This window comes from Alosa sapidissima, chromosome 14 (assembly GCF_018492685.1).
Source record: "Alosa sapidissima isolate fAloSap1 chromosome 14, fAloSap1.pri, whole genome shotgun sequence".
NCBI classification, from domain to species: Eukaryota; Metazoa; Chordata; class Actinopteri; order Clupeiformes; family Clupeidae; genus Alosa; species Alosa sapidissima.
This window is the reverse complement of record NC_055970.1, coordinates 3084701-3102472: the sequence shown is the minus strand read 5'-3', so window position 1 is coordinate 3102472 and position 17772 is coordinate 3084701. Positions and strand designations below refer to the sequence as shown.

Genomic DNA, 17772 nt, shown 5'->3' with positions numbered 1-17772 from the left:
AACGCACACAGAAGCAGCTCCAGAAGCGGATGAGCTGAGTGGAGTGGACCGAGTCCTCCCTCTGAGCGAGCTCCTCAGCAGTGAGCATGAGCGTGATCACCCGGGGAGCTGGAGTTGGGCTTCAGTGCACATTCCTCGCCCATGCAGTCACCTTCTGGGAAAAGCCAGCGCTCCGGCTTATTGCTCATAACAGTCACGAGCGTGGAGAAATGTTGAAAGTTTGATCTTGATGGTTAGTCATCGCTAATGTGAAAAAGGGACTTTGTGGCTGAGTAACCGCGTCTTGATGGTTTTGAAGTATTAAAAGCAAGAGTTTATGTAGCGGTATTTTTAAGTATTAAGAGCAAGAGTTTTTATATAGCGGTATTTTGAAGTATTAAGAGCAAGAGTTTTTATATAGCGGTATTTTGAAGTATTAAGAGCAAGAGTTTATGTAGCGGTATTTTGAAGGTTATTACTGTAACACAGTGAAGCCATTAAGTTGGTGTTGTACAGTACTAGTAGGTTAAAGGTCACACTTCATTAAAGCTTTATTATACTTTATAATAAAGTGTAATTCAAACCCAGACTTTTGATTGCTACACACACAGTCACCATGAGTGTTGTTCTACAATGGCAACGACTGGTCCCAGAATCATATAACATGCCTGTTTCAGTTTAATCCAGTGAGATTGAACAGTTCATTACCTTTGTTTTACAGTGTCAGTCTTAGTTACCTCTTCTGATTTCAAAGAAAAACAATCTTATGTGTCACCCCAGGCAAACAAATGACAAAAAGGATTTAGGATTGTTTTCAGTCTATTTTTTCCTGACCTGGTTTCAACATAGTATTATATCTTACCCTAGTCAATAACACAAGTTAGAATGATGTTATTGTTATTTCTACATTTGAGAGCTTGAGTCTCAGAATATCAGGTGTAATGTCTTGATGGCTTAACTTGAGACTTGAAAACACTGCTGGCTCTGTATGTGGAAGGGCTATTGATTTTCTACAGGTGGGTTATCTGATCAAGCAATATTAAGTGTGTGTGTGTGTGTGTGTGTGTGTGTGTTGTGGTGGTGGTTCAGCATACCGTGCTGCAGCTGATTAAGGAGGCGGTGGGCCAGAATGGCGTGAGCGTGCGCGACGAGTCGCCCGTGACGGACGTGCTAAACCAGGTGTGCCCCTCCAGCTGGAGCCTGCAAGACCGCCGTGCAGCTGCTGTTCGGACAGGCTGGCCTGGTGAGTACGCAGCACCACCACCAGACACAGCACCACCACCAGACACAGCACCACCACCAGACACAGCACCACCACCAGACACAGCACCACCACCAGACACAGCACCACCACCAGACACAGCACCACCACCAGACACAGCACCACCACCAGACACAGCACCACCACCAGACACAGCACCACCACCAGACACAGCACCACCACCAGACACAGCACCACCACCAGACACAGCACCACCACCAGACACAGCACCACCACCAGACACAGCACCACCACCAGACACAACACAGCACAGACCAACTGCCACCACCAGACACAGCACCGACACAACCAGACACGAAACAACACAGACCAACTGCCACCACCAGACACAGCACCGACACAGCACCGACACAGCACCGACACAGCACCGACACAGCACCGACACAGCACCGACACAGCACCGACACAGCACCGCAACAGACCAACTGCCACAACCAGGCAGGAACCGCCACAGCTAGACAAGCAGCAACACATCCAGAGAAGTAGCACCCCATCCAGGCAAGTGCCACAGCCAAGCAGGCACCACCACAGGCTAACCACCACAGTCTAACTCGAACTGGCACAAATGACAATCTTCCACAGACCAACCAACATAACATACACTATATAATAGTCAATAGACAATATATAACAGCATCACAAATACTCAAGTGTATTTATTTCTTCTTAAACCCTGTAAGACACAGATGGTTAAGTATGGGTGTGATGTAGCTATGGTAACCTCACTGCCTGACGATCGGTTGGCCCAGGTTCCATTACTGAACCTGCCATTGTGTGTCTGTGTGGCTTCTGGATAAAAGCGTCTACTTTGTCTGGTATTGAGCAGACAGGCTGGTATTTAGTAGAGAGAGGGGGCTCGCTCTCGCTTCATCAGAGACCCTGAGCGCTGCATAAGGGCACGAGTAGACTCAGAGGTGGATGTCGTGTAGACGTAGAAAACAGTATGAGGAAGTGAGTCATGGTCAGAGAAACAGACACATTGTGACCCAAGCGGACAACCAAAGATGTTTTGAAACGTCAGGTTCTCTCAACACCCTTGTGTTAACAGAGAACTCCTCTCCCCTTTTTTTAAAGCTTTTGGGTTTTTTTGCTATCATGTCAGGCCGTGAGTGAGCTGAAAAGCAGGTCTCCCTGAACTCTACCACCATCACTTCCTTTAGAGGGTTCAATTTCAGAAGGGGCTGTGTGTGTGTTTAAAAAAAAATCAAAGAAAGTTTATTCTTAAACTTTATTCAGCACCGTTTCAATGTTCCAGACCTTCGACAGGAATTGTAAGTTAAAGCCGTGTGTGTTTTCTAAATGGGACATCTCTGCTGTGCTTCTGTCGGAGGCTGAGACACTCCCACAGCTCACTCGGCTCTGAGAGAAAGCAGCAGTGATGGAAATGGGGTTCAGGGGGAAAGGGGGGAAGGCCGGGGTTAGGGGGGGGGGGGGGGGGGGGGTCGGGGGTGTAATTGAGACGAGATGCTTTGTGCTGTTTCTTTGCCCAGCTGGGGAGGGGCAGCGGAATCCGCAACCTTCAACAGGGAACCTTCAGCTTTGAACATTCCGGCAACATCTGGGCAGGGCACAGGGTCACTTGCGGAGAGGATAGGCTGGAAGATGTTAACATAAACTCCCCTTTAGTTGGAATTACATTTGTGTGTGTGTGTGTATGTGTGTGTATGTGTGTGTGAGAATGAGGGGGGTGGGGGTGGCCAGCAAAGTTGGTGTGTGTGTGTGCACATGTCTTTTTGGTATTTTTGGTGAATGTTATGTACTGTGTGTGTGTGTGTGTGTGTGTTTGCGCTTGTAGATAAAGGTCGTGTGTTTACATGACCTGTCAGACTCCCTATGTAATAAGGTGGGGGAGACTCGGGGAGACACAAACAGTGCTGGTGATGGAAGGAGGAGAGACTCGTGGGAGGCTTGTCCTCGCCGGGCCCTCCCGCCTTCCACACCGCCTTCCCCTGTGGAGCCTCATTTGGGAAATCATGGGAAATATTCAAGCAGAAAAGAACGTGGATTTGATTATATTAAATGTTTTGAATTTATTTTGTAAAGGTGTGAAACAGAATTTGAGCAATAGGTTTGTGTAGAATGTGGAGCATTGAGATTTTTGCTTCTCTGCATTGATGGAGATGTTTGCTGTAAATGTAGTAAGCAACAACATTGAAGACAACCCAGCCAATTTGTCCAACCTTAACATGCTCAACAGTTGCCTTGTGTGTTTCTTTGAATGAATTGTTATATTGTTATTGGAGGTTGAATAATTGGCTTTGATAAATGGAAATGTGTTAAGTGACTTTGTGAGTGGATGCTTTGGCCTCTGTCACTCCCCCTCTGGTCCGCATTATAGAGGAAATTAACACTGATGGAACATCTCTCTCTCTCTCTCTCTCTCTCTCTCTCTCTCTCTCTCTCTCTCTCTCTCTCTCTCTCTCTCTCTCTCTCTCCCCCACTGAGTTTCTCCTCCCAGCCCTGTTCCCGTGGCCTTATGTAGCCTCCTGGTCAGAGTGGCCCTGATGTCCTGTGTGTTGACGTCTGTGTGTGTGTTTTTATATGTGTGTGTGTGCGCTGCACCGCCTCGTGTCAGAGTTGCAAGGATACACCTGCTCTAAAAATAACAAGACGCCCCGCATCCTGTTGGACAGGAAGTCGCTTCCCCAACGGCTGTGGTTCTGTGAGTGCGGTGGGTCCGCTACGCCTGGCCTCTGTCACAGAACTACATTGACTTCCTGTGTTAGACCAGACCTGGAGACGGTTGCCATGGAGGAGGGGCAGCTATCCTAGCAACAGCGAAGCCATTAACGCAAATGATTTTTCTTATCGAAAGAACAAAGGAGGCCGATGGCCCCCGGTCAGGGTAGTAGGATGTGCTTTATGCTCAGGTCACTACTGCGGGTAGGAAGTTGTTTGGGGTTTGTTTCGTTCGTGTTGGAGAGAGCGGGGGGGGAGTGACCGTTGTGTCACATGGGAGTACATGTGTTTCCTGAGAGCGTCAGTCTCATGTGATGTGTGCTGATACGGTCTCCATCCCCACACCCTTTCCCACACGTGATGTTTATTACTTTTTGACTTCTCGCTCTCTCTCCCTCTCCCTTTCTGTGCATGTGGGTAATAGGTGGTGGTGGACACGGCTCAGATAGAGAACCGAGAGGCCTACGCACCCCAGATCACACTTGAGGGCTCCAAAGTGGTGGTGCAGGTGCCTTCAACATGGTAAGGAACACTTGGACTTCGGGGCTCTTGATCTTTCTTTAGCCGCTCAGCTCTGCTTCATCTTCCATTCAGCACTTCACTAGGCCCCATGCTAGGAATCTGGGTGTCATTTAGCACTTCACTAGGCCCCATGCTAGGAATCTGGGTGTCATTCAGCACTTCACTAGGCCCCATGCTAGGAATCTGGGTGTCATTTTTGACTCAGAGCTCCAGTTTGACAGGCAGATAAACGCAGTGGTGAAAGCCAGCTTTTTTCAACTCAGAAATATTGCAAAGACCCTTCTCAACCCCCTAGATCTTGAAAGGGTAATTCATGCTCTCATCACATCACGACTAGACTACTGCAACTCCCTCTATACCGGCATCACTGAATCTTCCCTGTCCCGCCTGCAGCTAGTCCTAAACGCAGCCGCTAGACTGTTAACAGGCACAAGGAAACGAGACCACATCACCCCTGTCCTAGCCTCCCTCCACTGGCTTCCGGCCCATTACAGAATTGATTCTCCCCCTACTCTAATGTTAGGTCCCCTACTCTAATGTTAGGTCCCTTAGATCGGCCACGCAGCGGTTACTGACGGAGCTGAAGGCCAATCTCAAGCACAGGGGCTACCGTGCCTTTGCTGTCGCAGCCCCCAAACTGTGGAACAGCATCCCTACCTCCATCAGATTCGCCCCTTCAGTTGACTATTTTAAATCCCAGCTCAAAACATACCTTTTCTCTCTAGTGTTTCCCCATTCATCCTGACCGGAGCCCTGCTTGTACTGTCGTCTCTTTCGTGTATTTGTATGGTCTGCTTTATGATGTGTTTGTGTATGGCCTGCCTCTGTCTTATTTGTTATATGTTTGCTTCCCACCGGTCTCTGTAAAGCACTTGATGCAAGTCATGTTTAAACGTGCTATATAAATAAATCTGATTGATTAATTGCCTTGTGAGTTGAGCTGAAGTCATAGCTAGCCACATTATATATGTAGTTTTCTATGGATGAGTGCAGTCGCCTGTTTTTGGCCAGCTGGCACAGTTGTGCTGTGCGGTGTGTGGTTGTGTGTGTTGGTGAGCTTCTGATGGAGCAGTGTTCTGTTGTGCTAAACTCCTCAGGTGTCTGAAGGAGGACCCAGCCACCATGTCACTGCTCCAGCGCAGCCTGGACCCAGAGAAGACGCTGGGGCTGGTGGACGTGCTCTACACCGCCATCTACGACCTGAACCGCTGGAAGGAGCGCAAGTGAGTCCTGTGCTGCATAGAGTAGTACACACACACACACACACACACACACACACTGTGCTGCAGGGAGTAGAAGTACACACCACACAACACACACACACACACAATTGAAATCTGAGGCCTAACAGACCCTTGTGTAGTCTAGTGTTGTCACGATACCAAAATTATGACTTCGATACAATACCTGCCATAAATATCACGATGCTCGATACTGAAACGATACTACGGCGAAATCCTAAGATATCTGGAAAAGAAAGGACTCGTACCTCCTCCAAGTGTATTGAGTCATTTGTGTTGAATTCAGTGCACTTTTGTAGTGTGCAGGTCAATTCTGGGTTCTAAACTTCCTACATAATTATTATTTTTATAGTCAGTAAAATAATAGGCCTACTTTGTGTGATTAAGTCCTTTATTTTTTGTTATAGTTCATTTACATTGTGTTGTGTTTTGCCAATAAAGTAGCTTTAAATAGCCAAACTAGGCTAGATCAAGGTCAGTGTTGAAATTACTGCATGCAAATCACTGAATGCTATGCAGAGGAGCCTAATCTTTAGGCCATCTGATGTACAGTATAGGCTTCCCTAGGCCTTCCCGTGTTCATGGGATTTCTTTGACAGTTGCAAAGGGAAAAATGTATGAGGATGGTCTTCTTTGCGCCTAGTGTACAAGTACGACGTTCCAACCACTCAGGTCTTCGTCAGATAGGCCTACACCATTACCTGTTGCAATATGTCTGTGTGCATTCCTACATTAGCCTACGTCTATTTCTTTGATAACATGATTTGCTACCACGTAACAATAACCCGCTATTATTATTAGGACTCAACACGCTTTGGTGGTATTATATGCTGCGGGCGCATTTCGGGTAGCCTATCCTACATCTGGGCAATACTTATTGAACAAATTGCAGTCTACATGCCATGACAAATATTACCAGTAGTACTGACCGAACATGAAATAGATTGTTTACAAGTTATGGTAATGTTATTCTGGCATGAACATTGCGCTTTCATCACGTTAGCACTCTATGATTACAGCTCGTTATGTCTCGTCAAAATGATTACAGCTCGTTATGTCTCGTCAAAATTCATTGATGAAGGAAGGTTCGCTTTATCCCAGAGAACCATACTCGTTTCACTTAGGCTAGACTAAAATAGAAGAGAAGAACTTGGCACTAACCATGTAGTCGTGTTTTCTATAGCATATTCGTTTACCTGTCGTTCTCTAAACAAAAATGTTCGAGGTGCCAAGTTCCATGCGTAGCCTACTGCTTTTAAATGACTTTGAAACATATTTCACAAACGGGCCTCTGTGTACCTGATGGCTTGCCTTCACTATTCGTGATGTATCCGAAATAGTTGCAGATTTCACTTCACCTTTTGTTTTATCCACAAGGCCGAGGACGGTCGGCAAAGAACTACTGTATGTTGACGTTGGCTGCGCACTCACTCACTCAGAGCTGCCTGCTTGACACGCCCACTTGCCTAGATGCGTGTAAGGAGCAGTGAGAGCAGCAGTTCACGCAGACACAGAACGTTAATTTTAATAAAGTATCGATTCTAAAAACGTCGGAAATCGTATCGTTTTTTGCGTGAAGGCGTGTGATACCTTTTTAGTATCGATACACCGTGCAACACTAGTGTAGTCGCATAAACTACAAAGTGGCACAAAGTAATGCACACTAGCCTGACTCTATAGGGGTGTGTGTGTGTGTGTGTGTGTGTGTGTGTGTCTTCATAGGGAGCAGGCTCTTCCCATAATCCAGATTCAGCTGCAGCGCGAAAGCCCCGACTACGGTTCCCATGTCGACCTGCCGTCCGGCAACGGCTCCAAGGCGTCCAGCGGCGGCGGCCTCCCAAAGACCATCTCCAAGCTGACCTCTAAGTTCACGCGCAAGGCCTCCTCCATCCCCAACACCCCGTCGCGCAGCCCCGGCGACAAGCCTCCCAAAGCGCCAGGTGTGGCCGACGGCCGGCTGCACAGCCTACTCCAGCTGGGCGCCCTCTCCGGGGGACCCTCTGACCCTTCCCAGGGGCCCCTGGCCAACGGCGCGGGCCCCGACGAGCAGGGCATGAACCTCCCCACCGACCAGGAGATGCAGGACGTCATCGACTTCCTCTCCGGCTTCAACATGGGCAAGTCCCAGCAGGCCTCGCCGCTGGTCAAGCGCAGGAACTCTGTGCCCTCGTCTGGCGCCAGTGCCTCCGCCGCCGCCTCCGACATCAAGCCCCCAGCAAGCTCCCAGCATGCACTGCAGCCGCCCCCGCAACCCCTGCCGCCCCAGCAGTCACAGCCGCCACCTCAACAGCAGCAGCAGCAGCACCAGCTGTCCCTCCCCAAGCAGCCGCAGCCACCACCACCGCAGCAGCCACCGCAACCTCCTCCCCAGCAGCCCCAGCCTCTGCAGCCTTCCCAGCAGGCCTTGCAGTATTATCAGCACCTCCTGCAGCCAATCAGCCAGCAGCAGCAGGCGCAGCAGGCGCAGCAGCAGCCCTCTCCTCAGCTCCCCGGCCAGGCTCTGACCCAGCAGAGAGTGGCCAGCAAGTGGTTGGGGGGCTCCAGCCCACAGCCCCCTCCACAGGGCCCGCCGGGGGGTCTGTCTCCGATGGGCCCGCTGGGGCAGTGGGGAGCCCCGGGGCTGCCGGACCTGAGCTCCGACCTCTACAGCCTGGGGCTGGTGAGCACCTACATGGACAGCATGATGTCCGAGATGCTGGGCAACAAGCCGCAGGGCCCGCGCAATAACACCTGGCCCAACCGCGAGCAGAGCGACTCCGCCGTCTTCAACGTGCTAGGGGACACGCTGCCCTTTGACCCTGCAGGTTAGTCCCCACACCACGGTCAGAGGTCACACATACAGGAAGTCAGAACTCAACATGAGTCAGAACTGCTTATGTTTATTGCACTGATGTTCCTGGATTTGTTTATTCATATTTGTCTGCATAGATGTGTTTGTGTGCACACATGCATGTTTTCATGTTTCATGCATCCTGTATGTACACATGTGCATGTTCACATCGGTGTTATTTTGTGTGTCTGAATACGTGTGTGTGTGTCCATATGTGTTAATATCCGTGTGTGTGTGTGAGCGAGAGTTCATGTGTGTGTGTGTGAGAGAGTTCATGTGTGTGTGTGTGTGTGTGTGTGTGTGTGTGTGTGTGTGTGTGTGTGCGCGCGCGTGTGTGTTTTTGAGTCTCGCGGGGCCGTGTGCACGCGTTAAGACCTGAGTCAGCAGCAGGGCCTTTGAGCAGCTCTGCTGACGCCGTCTCTTCACCTGGACGACTTGGTCCCGTGAGAGCAGCTCCAGATCCCCCCCCAGTGCAGCAGCGCTGCTGTCTGTGCCCCCACACTCCCCCCAGTGCACCAGCGCTGCTGTCTGTGCCCCCACACTCCCCACAGTGCACCAGCGCTGCTGTCTGTGCCCCCACACTCCCCACAGGCCACTGCAGTCATTAGCGGGGCTCTCACAGGGACCCCCGGTGACCCCCAGACTGGGGCCCGGCCCATTGTTTCCTCTGATGGTGCTGGGGCCTGCCAGAAAAGAGCATCTGCTTTCGGCCTCATCAGAACAGGAGAGCATAGAGCCCTTCGCTCGACTGTATCCTCATTCGTTCATTTAGATGGTCCTCAAACGGTGCACGTCAGTTGTGGACATAGGAAATCTATTCGGTCAACAAACTGTGATATGCTATAGATCTTGCCATTAGATGTCTTTAGAGGCATCTAACTCTGAGGCTTCAGAGTTCATCTATTAAATCTTTGGACGGGTCAGTTTTGACATGAGACAAAACACAAGGGTCACTTTGATATCTTCAATGAGTAGGAGCCTGTAACGAGCCTGCTCTCCGATTCAGAGGATAAAGAAATGTTCCTCAGAGTGTGTAGGTTTTTTGTACCTTAAAATAATGTTTCCAAAATCTTTTCAGTGGTTCATCAACTCGTAACAGGGTGAACGGCACTTCTCCATTTGCTTCGCAGCCCTCTATTGGCTATAACCGCACTATGTAAGTTTGCCAGATCGGGTAGCGGATCTGTAGTTCGATTGAATGAGACATAAGAAACTACAAATTTGACTTGCGTTTGATGTCGCAATACATCGTACTCTCATAAATCATGCAACATATTCTACCTTGTCTGTGGACATTGTTATTTGCAAAGCCGGTGCTGGATAAACAAATAGAGTGCGTGCGACAGAGGGAAAGTTCTTTGGTGTTGCTTTAAAGTACTGATGAGGCGGAGTTGCTGTATGGGCCTATACTGCACAAACACACATTTCTCTGACGGCATCTCTACTGGTTCTTCTAAAGAGAATTTTACATGCATGGGTTTGTAGGTCATGTCCTGACCCAGAATTTGGTTTCAGTAAACAGCTGTTTGTGTGGTGTGTGTGTTTCTGTGTGTCTGTGTTTCTGTGTTGGTGTGTGTGTTTGTTTGTTTGTGTGTGTGTGTGTGTGTGTGTGTGTGTGTGTGTGTGTGTGTGTGTTTCTTTGTTTCTGTGTGTGTTTCTTTGTTTCTGTGTGTGTTTGTTTGTTTCTGTGTGTGTGTGTGTGTTTGTTTCTGTGTGTGTGTGTTTGTTTGTTTCTGTGTGTGTTTTGTGTGTGTGTGTGTGTGTGTGTTTATGGTTTGGTCCTTTCTGCTGAACACAGAGTGTGTCGGGTCTGTTTCTCTCGTGTAGCAAACTCTTTATTCCAGCAGAGGCCATTGTGCCTGGCTGCCTGGCGGCCCATTGTGCGTTTCTGCTGTGCTAGACAGTCTCTCTGTGTGTGTGTGTGTGTGTGTGTGTGTGTGTATGTGTGGCCTGAGCACTGTGTGGGAGAACAGCTGAGTGTGTCAGAATGTAAACGCCAGTCTTGCCCCCCCCCCTCTCCACCGTGCCCAGTGGGCTCAGACCCAGAGTTCGCCCGCTACGTCGCCGGGGTCAACCAGGCCATGCAGCAGAAACGGCAGGCGCAGCACATCCGCCGCCCAGGCAACGCCCGTGGCAACTGGCCCCTAGCGGACGATGCGCACCGCACCTGGCCCCACCCAGAGTACTACAGTGAAGGGTGAGTCCACTGGAGGGCGCTCTCACCGCCAAAACACACATTCACCCATTCATACATACACAACGTGATGCACACAGTCTTTTCACTCACTCACTCACACTACACTCAGTATCTTGTACTCTGGTGCACACACACATACACACACACACAGAGGCACGCTTACACATTTACAAGTAAAAACAGAACATTCAGTCCAGGAGGAAGAATGACATGTTTCATGCTTATTTAAGTTCTGTCCAAACCTAACTTTGAAGCAGTTGGTTCTGTTTATGTGCTGTTAACCGCACACACACACAGGAACGCTTACACATTTACAAGTAAAAACAGAACATTCAGTCCATGAGGAGGAATGACATGTTTTAAGAAGATGTTGAGAGAGTGCGAAATGTCTTTGCTTATAATGTCTCATGTCTCGGTTACCAGGGATGCGGTGAACAGCAGCTGGTCAGCCAATCAGGGTGACTCGGCCAGCTCGAGCGACGAGGCTTCCTCAGCCAATGGGGACAGCCTGTTCTCCATGTTCTCCGGCCCAGACCTGGTGGCTGCTGTCAAGCAGAGGAGGTATGGCACTCTGCACACACACACACCTGCGATGACTTCACACACCTGCACTGGGGCGCACACCTGATGCTGTAGCTCCTAACCTAGCTGTGAATGTTTTCTCTAAACATGTATGCGTTGGGAAATAAATTGGTTCTCTTTCATGCTTATTTAAGTTCTGTCCAAACCTAATTTTGAAGCAGTTGAGTTCTGTTTATGTGCTGTTAACCACACACACACACACACACACACACACACACTTTTTTGGCTGGTTTTCAAACTAAGTGGAACACACTGTGCACTCCCAGGCAGAGTACCTTGTAAATGAAATATAAAAAAAAATCATGTATAAAACAACACAGCCCCATAAATATGTCTAATAAAAAATGCTGATAAAAATACCGCATTATTTGAAAAGACTGTTTTGCGAGCACAGCTATTTTGAAGAGACTGTGAAGAAATATGGAGGGCAGAGTGAGTTTGCAGTCTGATATTTTATGACCATGTTGGAAGATGAGCTAGCGGCAGTAACTATACATGTACATGGTGTATGCACAGTTCAACTTCATTAAGACCTAATATAGATGCATCATTAGTTCATTAACTTCTGTGTGTTTGTCCAACCTGTGTGTGATTTCTTGATGCCATTGAGCGGTTATGTGAGCAATAAGAGACAGTTCCTAGACACGCCTGAGCCGGGATGCTCATCCATGTGGGACAAATTTACGGCAACTGTTCCATTTCCTGTTTTTTACGGTCATATATCTGCATTAGAACTTCTTTGCCTGCACACATGGAAAGCAAAGATAGTGAAGCTTTTGAGAATCTTGGGTGGAAAGTTTCTGCACCTTGATTATTATGTCTCTGGTGCCACCCCAGCCTCAGCTGTGCATAAACTGGATGCAATTGTGTAGGTGTGTTTACTATGATTTCCCTTTCCTCTTTCTGTTGCCTAGGAAACACAGCTGTGGGGAGCAGGAGGTGTGCGCATTGCCCTCTCCGCCTCTACACCATACCACTGACGACAGCTGCCAGGTAAGGGCCAACACCTGTGCCTCTCAGGTTTACTTCTTCATGTTTATTTTGAGTCAGTGTTGTCTAGCACCTGTGGGACCTGTGTTAATATATAGTTCTTAGACGAGAAAACCGCTGTAATTAATGGCTAATACGCTGAAACACTGCCATCTAGTGGATGTTGTCTTTGTGCAAATCGCAAAAGTCACTGTAGGCTGCTCTGTTAAAGTGGTATAGAATCGTATTTTAAGTAAATCAAGCTCTCGCAGGCCCCATAAAAAGACATTGTGGGCTGGATTCAACATATTGACATCTGATCTATAGTGTCCTGCTTCTTCATCTGTTATATGTAAACGCTACATCACCATGGAGAAGTCCAGTAATCCCTAAGTGTAGTGCCTGCGAGTGCATGGTCATGTCTTTGATATACATAATATATAGTTTTATAGTTTTTAACATGGTGCTCTCTCTTTTCCCCTTCCAGGACAGCAAAACCAAAACATGGCCCCCCAAGGCTCCATGGCAGCACTCCTCCTCCCATACCAACACCATGCCCAACCTGGGCTCGTCCCTCTACCAGATGAACATCCCCCCCTCCAGCCAGTGGAGCGACTCCATTCAGATGCTGCAGTCGGCCGTTTGGTCCACGGCCAGCGACTGCTCTCCCTCCGGCGGCCTCTCGTCCGGCAGCCTCTCATCCGGCTACCACTTCTCTCAGCAGCAGGGGCCGCCACAGCAGCAGGGGCCGCCGCCGCAGCCCCAACAGCAGCCTCCGCAGCTCAACAAGCAGCCCATCAGCAAGGGCTTCAAGTCCTTCCCCCACAAGCCCGAGAACCGGCCCTCCTATCTGCACCAGTACTGAGCAGCCATGGAGAGGGGCCAGTGCTCCTCCTCGGCCCTTTTTCTCCTGTGCTCCAGGGCTTGTGCTCTTGGCACCTGTAGCAGGGCTTACACGAGGAGGGGAGGTCTCTGGATAGGGGTTTACCTTTCTGTCTGTGTGTGTGGTTTTTTTGGTTCTGTATACGCAGGTTTCGTATTCTCCCTTCCTTGGCAGAGGTACCATCTGCGTTTCGAGGACAAGGCGGCTTTCTGAGCTGTCCTGTCGAGAAAAGCGCATGATCGCCCGCAACCCTTTGACCCCTGTACTGCGGTTCCAGCTCATACTGTGGCGTCCCCCCCCCCCCCCCCAACACCCACTCCTGGACTTGCTTCTGAGCCACCCGAACAGGTGACATGCATGGCTGTCGCATTTCTCTCCTCTTCTCTACTCTCCCCTCTTGCTTTGAGCCCTGAACTCCTAGCTGACAGTGTCCAGGGGAGGGGGAGAAGATGACCCAGTGCAAATGATAATTATACTGTGTCTAAAAGCTGTAACTGCCAAATCTCCTGTCAGATGACCCAGACTACAGCTTCTATATTGTTCCATAGCGTGTAAATGACTCCAAATGATATATAAATACTTACCTTCTTTTTATTAAGAGGCTTTGAGCAGGCTCGGCAGAAATATAATAATCATCGCAGAGGTGTAATTTGAAAAAGATACACTACTTTTTTCAAACAACTTACAAGAGTTCTAAGGAAAAAATAAAAAAATAAATAATATAGCAGTAACTATGTGCCATGGTGATATGAATAGCACTTGCAGAATATTATTTTCCAACCAAAGCGTTGTTCAGAAGGTGAATGGTGCTTCGTGACTAGCGAGAGGAGTTTTGGGGTTGTTATGGAAATCATAGCAAATGATACAGTTCCATGCCCTTTTGTCTGAGAAACTCTGGAAATGTCTGTGTGTGCGCGTGTGTGTGTGTGATTTAAAAAAACAAAAAAAACACTCCTTTCATGTCACCTCACACACATTTCTGATTGGCAGTTTGCTTCAGAATAACACTAACTCTTAAATACAAAAAACTTAACATTTGTTCCTTAAAAATACAATATTTTTCTTGTACAAATATTGACAGTATTAATCTTATTTTTGTATTTTCTTACATGTTATACCATTACTGTATATGTTAATACAATATAGGCATACTACATCAGATTGGATTTCCCCATCCCTGCCCTCAGATGTGAAAAAGCACACATTTCCCTTTTCTCCAGAGTTGAGCTAAAATCATCTATTTTGAAAGGTTACCAAATATGCCATTATAACATATGCCATCATAAACACTAAACACGAGCTGATCTGGGCTGGTTTTAGAGCCCGTGTTTCTTCAGTTTCTATGGCGATGGGCTGCAGATGAAGGCCCAGAATGTTAACTCTTGTGATGTTTGCGGATGCCAATGTTGCCTGTATTTATGATATGACACCATGTTTTTTCTGAAAACTAACATACTTACCATGTTTACAGAGAATCGTTTGCTGTATATAAATATAAATATATATCTTTTTATAGTTCTGTGCTTTGCACAATCAAAATATAGGGTTTGTTGCTTTTTGTCTGTGTTATCTCCCAAACTGTTGCAGCCTTTTTTTAAGACAACTTAAAGACCTTGGACTGTAACTGTTAGCATTTCTCAGTTGTGTCAAATGGTTTACTAGTGACTTCACCAGAAATCTGACCTGTAACCCTGAGAGTTGAAGTGAAGAGGCTGCTTGGCTTATGTTGCTTATTGTTCTCTTGAGCTGGCAACTGAATCTTTCCAAGTGTACCAGCAATGCAAAAAAAAGTTTAAAAAAAAAATAAAGAAATGTAATTGACAACCTAATGTCTACTGTTTTTCTTTTTTATTTGGTGGTGGTATTTGGTATGCCATAGTTTAGTTTTCCTTAAATATTTAAAATATTCTAAAATAATCTTAAATGGCCTGAAGTAATGTAATATAGAAAGATTTGAATGGAACCCATGTTTATTTTAAATATTTTAAACGGAAATTAATAACAAACTCATAACTGCTGCACTAGAAACATCTAAGACGGGGAAAAGAGAATAAACAAGACATTAAGTCAACTTTTGACTGTGTCTTAAAAATTGGTGGGCTGGTTAGTCGGAAAAACAATGCTGTGTGCAGATGCTGCCCTTCAGTGGGGTATTCCAAGTACGTGGTTTAGTGATAAACCTGGGTAAATTAACACAGAGTAAGTGGTAAAACTCCTACAACAAGAGCCCTATGGTATTGTTTTGTTAGAATGAAGCAATACAGCTCTTCTATTAGGAGGTTTAGCTCTTACGCCGAGTTAACTTAACAGCCGGGCTAACACCATCTAACCCCTCAGACTGAGAGACAAGCTCTTGCAGATGGGTGTGGACTCTCACCTGGTAACCTGGATCACAGATTACCTGACCGAGCAACCACAGTTCGTCAGACTGAAGAACTTTCTCTCAGACACTGTGATCAGCAGCACCGGAGCTCCACAGGGACCTGTGCTCTCTCCAGTCCTGTTCACCCTGACTTCTGTTACAACACTGAGTCATGCCACATGCAGAAGTTTTCTGATACTGCAATTGAGGGGTGTATCAGGGACGAGCAAGAGGAGGAGTACAGGAGCCTGGCGGAGGACTTTGTGCAATGGTGCAAACTCAACCACCTTCAACTCAACACTTCAACGACCAAGGAGATGGTGGTGGATTTCCGCAGGTCAAAGCCCGCTCTGCTACCAGTCTCCATTAATGGGGTCGATGTGGAGGTGGTAAACACCTACAAGTATCTGGGCTTACACCTGGCCAATAAACTGGACTGGTCAGCCAATACTGAAGCACTCTACAAGAAAGGGCAGAGCAGGCTGTACTTCCTGAGGAAGCTGCTGTAAATACAGTGATGTCTGTATGCTACTGAGACCTTGAAACCTTGGGGATCAATAAAGTATCTCTATCTATCTATCTAACTTACCCAGGTTGGTCACTTGGAATACCCCCCAGGGCTCTGAATCCTATGTGGGTGGACTCTTAATACTTGCTGAACCCAATAAAAATGCTGGCCACCATCAGAAGTGGAAAATAGCTCACACCAAAGGTAAAAAATAGACATTTATTACAAAGAATGTCACACTTATTTGTACAGTACAGAGAGTTAAAACAAAGTGCAGAACACAACACAGTAACTCATACAAATGTATGGACACTGGTCACTTGTGTGCTGGTCACTCCCCATTTTCTTGTGGAGCCTGCTGAGACAAAGACAAATATTGAAATAAGTAATACCAAGTTAGTAATTAGTTAAGGCTACATGGCTGAGCTGGATGGAGAACTAGGATCTTCACCTCTGTGGTGGGAGAGGTGTCAGGACTGGCGTCGGCTATAGTTCCGAGATACACAATATTCCGATGTAAAATCTGTTGATACCTGCAAAAGACCCAATATGTACTGCTTCAATTTCCTCGCTACCATTGCACATGGAACATTTAGGCTACACATATCACAATAATGTAGCCTGTAGTAATGGAAACTGAGGCTCTCCTTTGTCCTTTCAGATTATGTATTTCTTCATGCCGATTGGACGAGCCAGACTGCATCCTTTCCGAAATAAATAGCCTACTTTGCATATATCACTTACTGAACACATTCTGTCGCGCGTCCCCTCTGCATGTATTCCGCAATGCATCTCACCAGCTGATCGTTTTCGTCAAGCAACTTGTGCAAAGAAAAACAGAAAGACTCAGACAATAACATTTCAACTTAGGCCAGTGTACATCTGTAACAATACAAAATATAACACGTTTGTCCTCATTTTAACACATTCAGACACAATACTTCATGCTAAAAGCTCGAGATGACGACAATGTTTCAGTTAAAGACACTGTTGATAAGACACACTGTAATCAAACGAGTATAGGTAGACAGTTGAACTCTGTTACTGCGTGCTCACCCGTTGAATAATTTCCTGATTAATTTCGGCCTTCCCACGTTGCCTTCTCGGTACGAACACAACGGACATTTTTCAACACAAGCAGACCAGTCGTTGGTAGGTGTTTTCTGAGCTTGAGTGCGCTACGAGTTAAATAGGTATATAGCTCGCTATCCAGGTAGCCGGCTAACTTCCAACGTTAGCTGCCTAGACAGACAGGGACAATGTTTCACAAGCGTTTTATCAGTTAAGTTTGAACAGTTAAAAATGTACCATTAATTAGGCTGTTCGTAACAACGTGCTTAGACGTGTGTCAATAAATAGGTACTGAAAATGAAGTGATGTCTGGACTTCAGAACTGTTTTTAATTTGCTCTCTATGCTCTAGCTTCTTGATTACGGTTAGGGAATGAGGGAAAGCTTTTGCGCATGTGCACATGAGGCAAACAAACTTTGCGCGTGCGCGGGTGTCTGCGTGACGTAATTTTCGTCATCGGAGGGTAAACGCGCGGCCAGAGAGGGTTCTCTGACCGCACAGAGCCGCGCCAAAGATCCTTGATTACTAGCCGCTCCGCTTTACGACCGACTCACGGTCGACCGTGGACCCTCCAGGTTATTGTGACCTTAAACTACAACAATGCAAAGAAAAGGCAACGTCGTCAACGTGTAACATATACATTTTGTTTCGCTCTTGGTAGTCATTG

At 47.2% G+C, this 17772-nt stretch overlaps 2 protein-coding genes across 5 annotated transcripts in view; one reads left to right on the top strand and one right to left on the bottom strand.

Annotated features, from left to right (window-relative positions):
- Positions 1–14990, top strand: part of LOC121682154 (granule associated Rac and RHOG effector protein 1-like) — a 36690-nt gene extending 21700 nt beyond the window's left edge. The window contains 9 exon segments of the mRNA XM_042062193.1: positions 1069–1175; positions 1177–1222; positions 4365–4462; positions 5560–5685; positions 7426–8507; positions 10565–10730; positions 11154–11291; positions 12227–12305; positions 12769–14990. Of these exon segments, the coding sequence (XP_041918127.1) occupies positions 1069–1175; positions 1177–1222; positions 4365–4462; positions 5560–5685; positions 7426–8507; positions 10565–10730; positions 11154–11291; positions 12227–12305; positions 12769–13146 (2220 nt within the window). The 3' untranslated portion in view covers positions 13147–14990.
- ss18l2 (ss18, like 2) lies at positions 11305–17505 on the bottom strand. Of its 4 annotated transcripts, none has more exons than XM_042062197.1 (5): positions 17091–17505; positions 16779–16855; positions 16486–16567; positions 16346–16392; positions 11305–11317 (listed from the first exon to the last, which is right to left on the bottom strand). In XM_042062197.1, exons 1-4 carry the CDS (start codon positions 17157–17159, stop codon positions 16366–16368), a joined length of 255 nt encoding a protein of 84 aa, XP_041918131.1. In that variant the 5' UTR covers positions 17160–17505; the 3' UTR covers positions 11305–11317; positions 16346–16365. The 4 variants fall into 4 exon arrangements, with proteins under 4 accessions (XP_041918131.1, XP_041918136.1, XP_041918132.1 ...); XM_042062202.1 differs by having other exon boundaries at positions 16346–16389; positions 17091–17504; XM_042062198.1 differs by lacking the exon at positions 11305–11317 and having other exon boundaries at positions 16240–16392; positions 17091–17276; positions 17398–17496.
- Between the last annotated feature and the right edge of the window lie 267 nt (positions 17506–17772).

Bases quoted from the DNA above. Each gene is read 5' to 3' on its own strand.
- ss18l2 (XM_042062197.1), bottom strand. From the start codon at position 17,159: ATGTCCGTTGTGTTCGTACCGAGAAGGCAACGTGGGAAGGCCGAAATT. The intron at 16,856-17,090 runs GTGAGCACGCAG...TCTTTGCACAAG, and splicing joins ATCAGGAAATTATTCAACGG to TTGCTTGACGAAAACGATCA. The intron at 16,568-16,778 runs GTAAGTGATATA...GGTCTTTTGCAG, and splicing joins CGCGCGACAGAATGTGTTCA to GTATCAACAGATTTTACATC.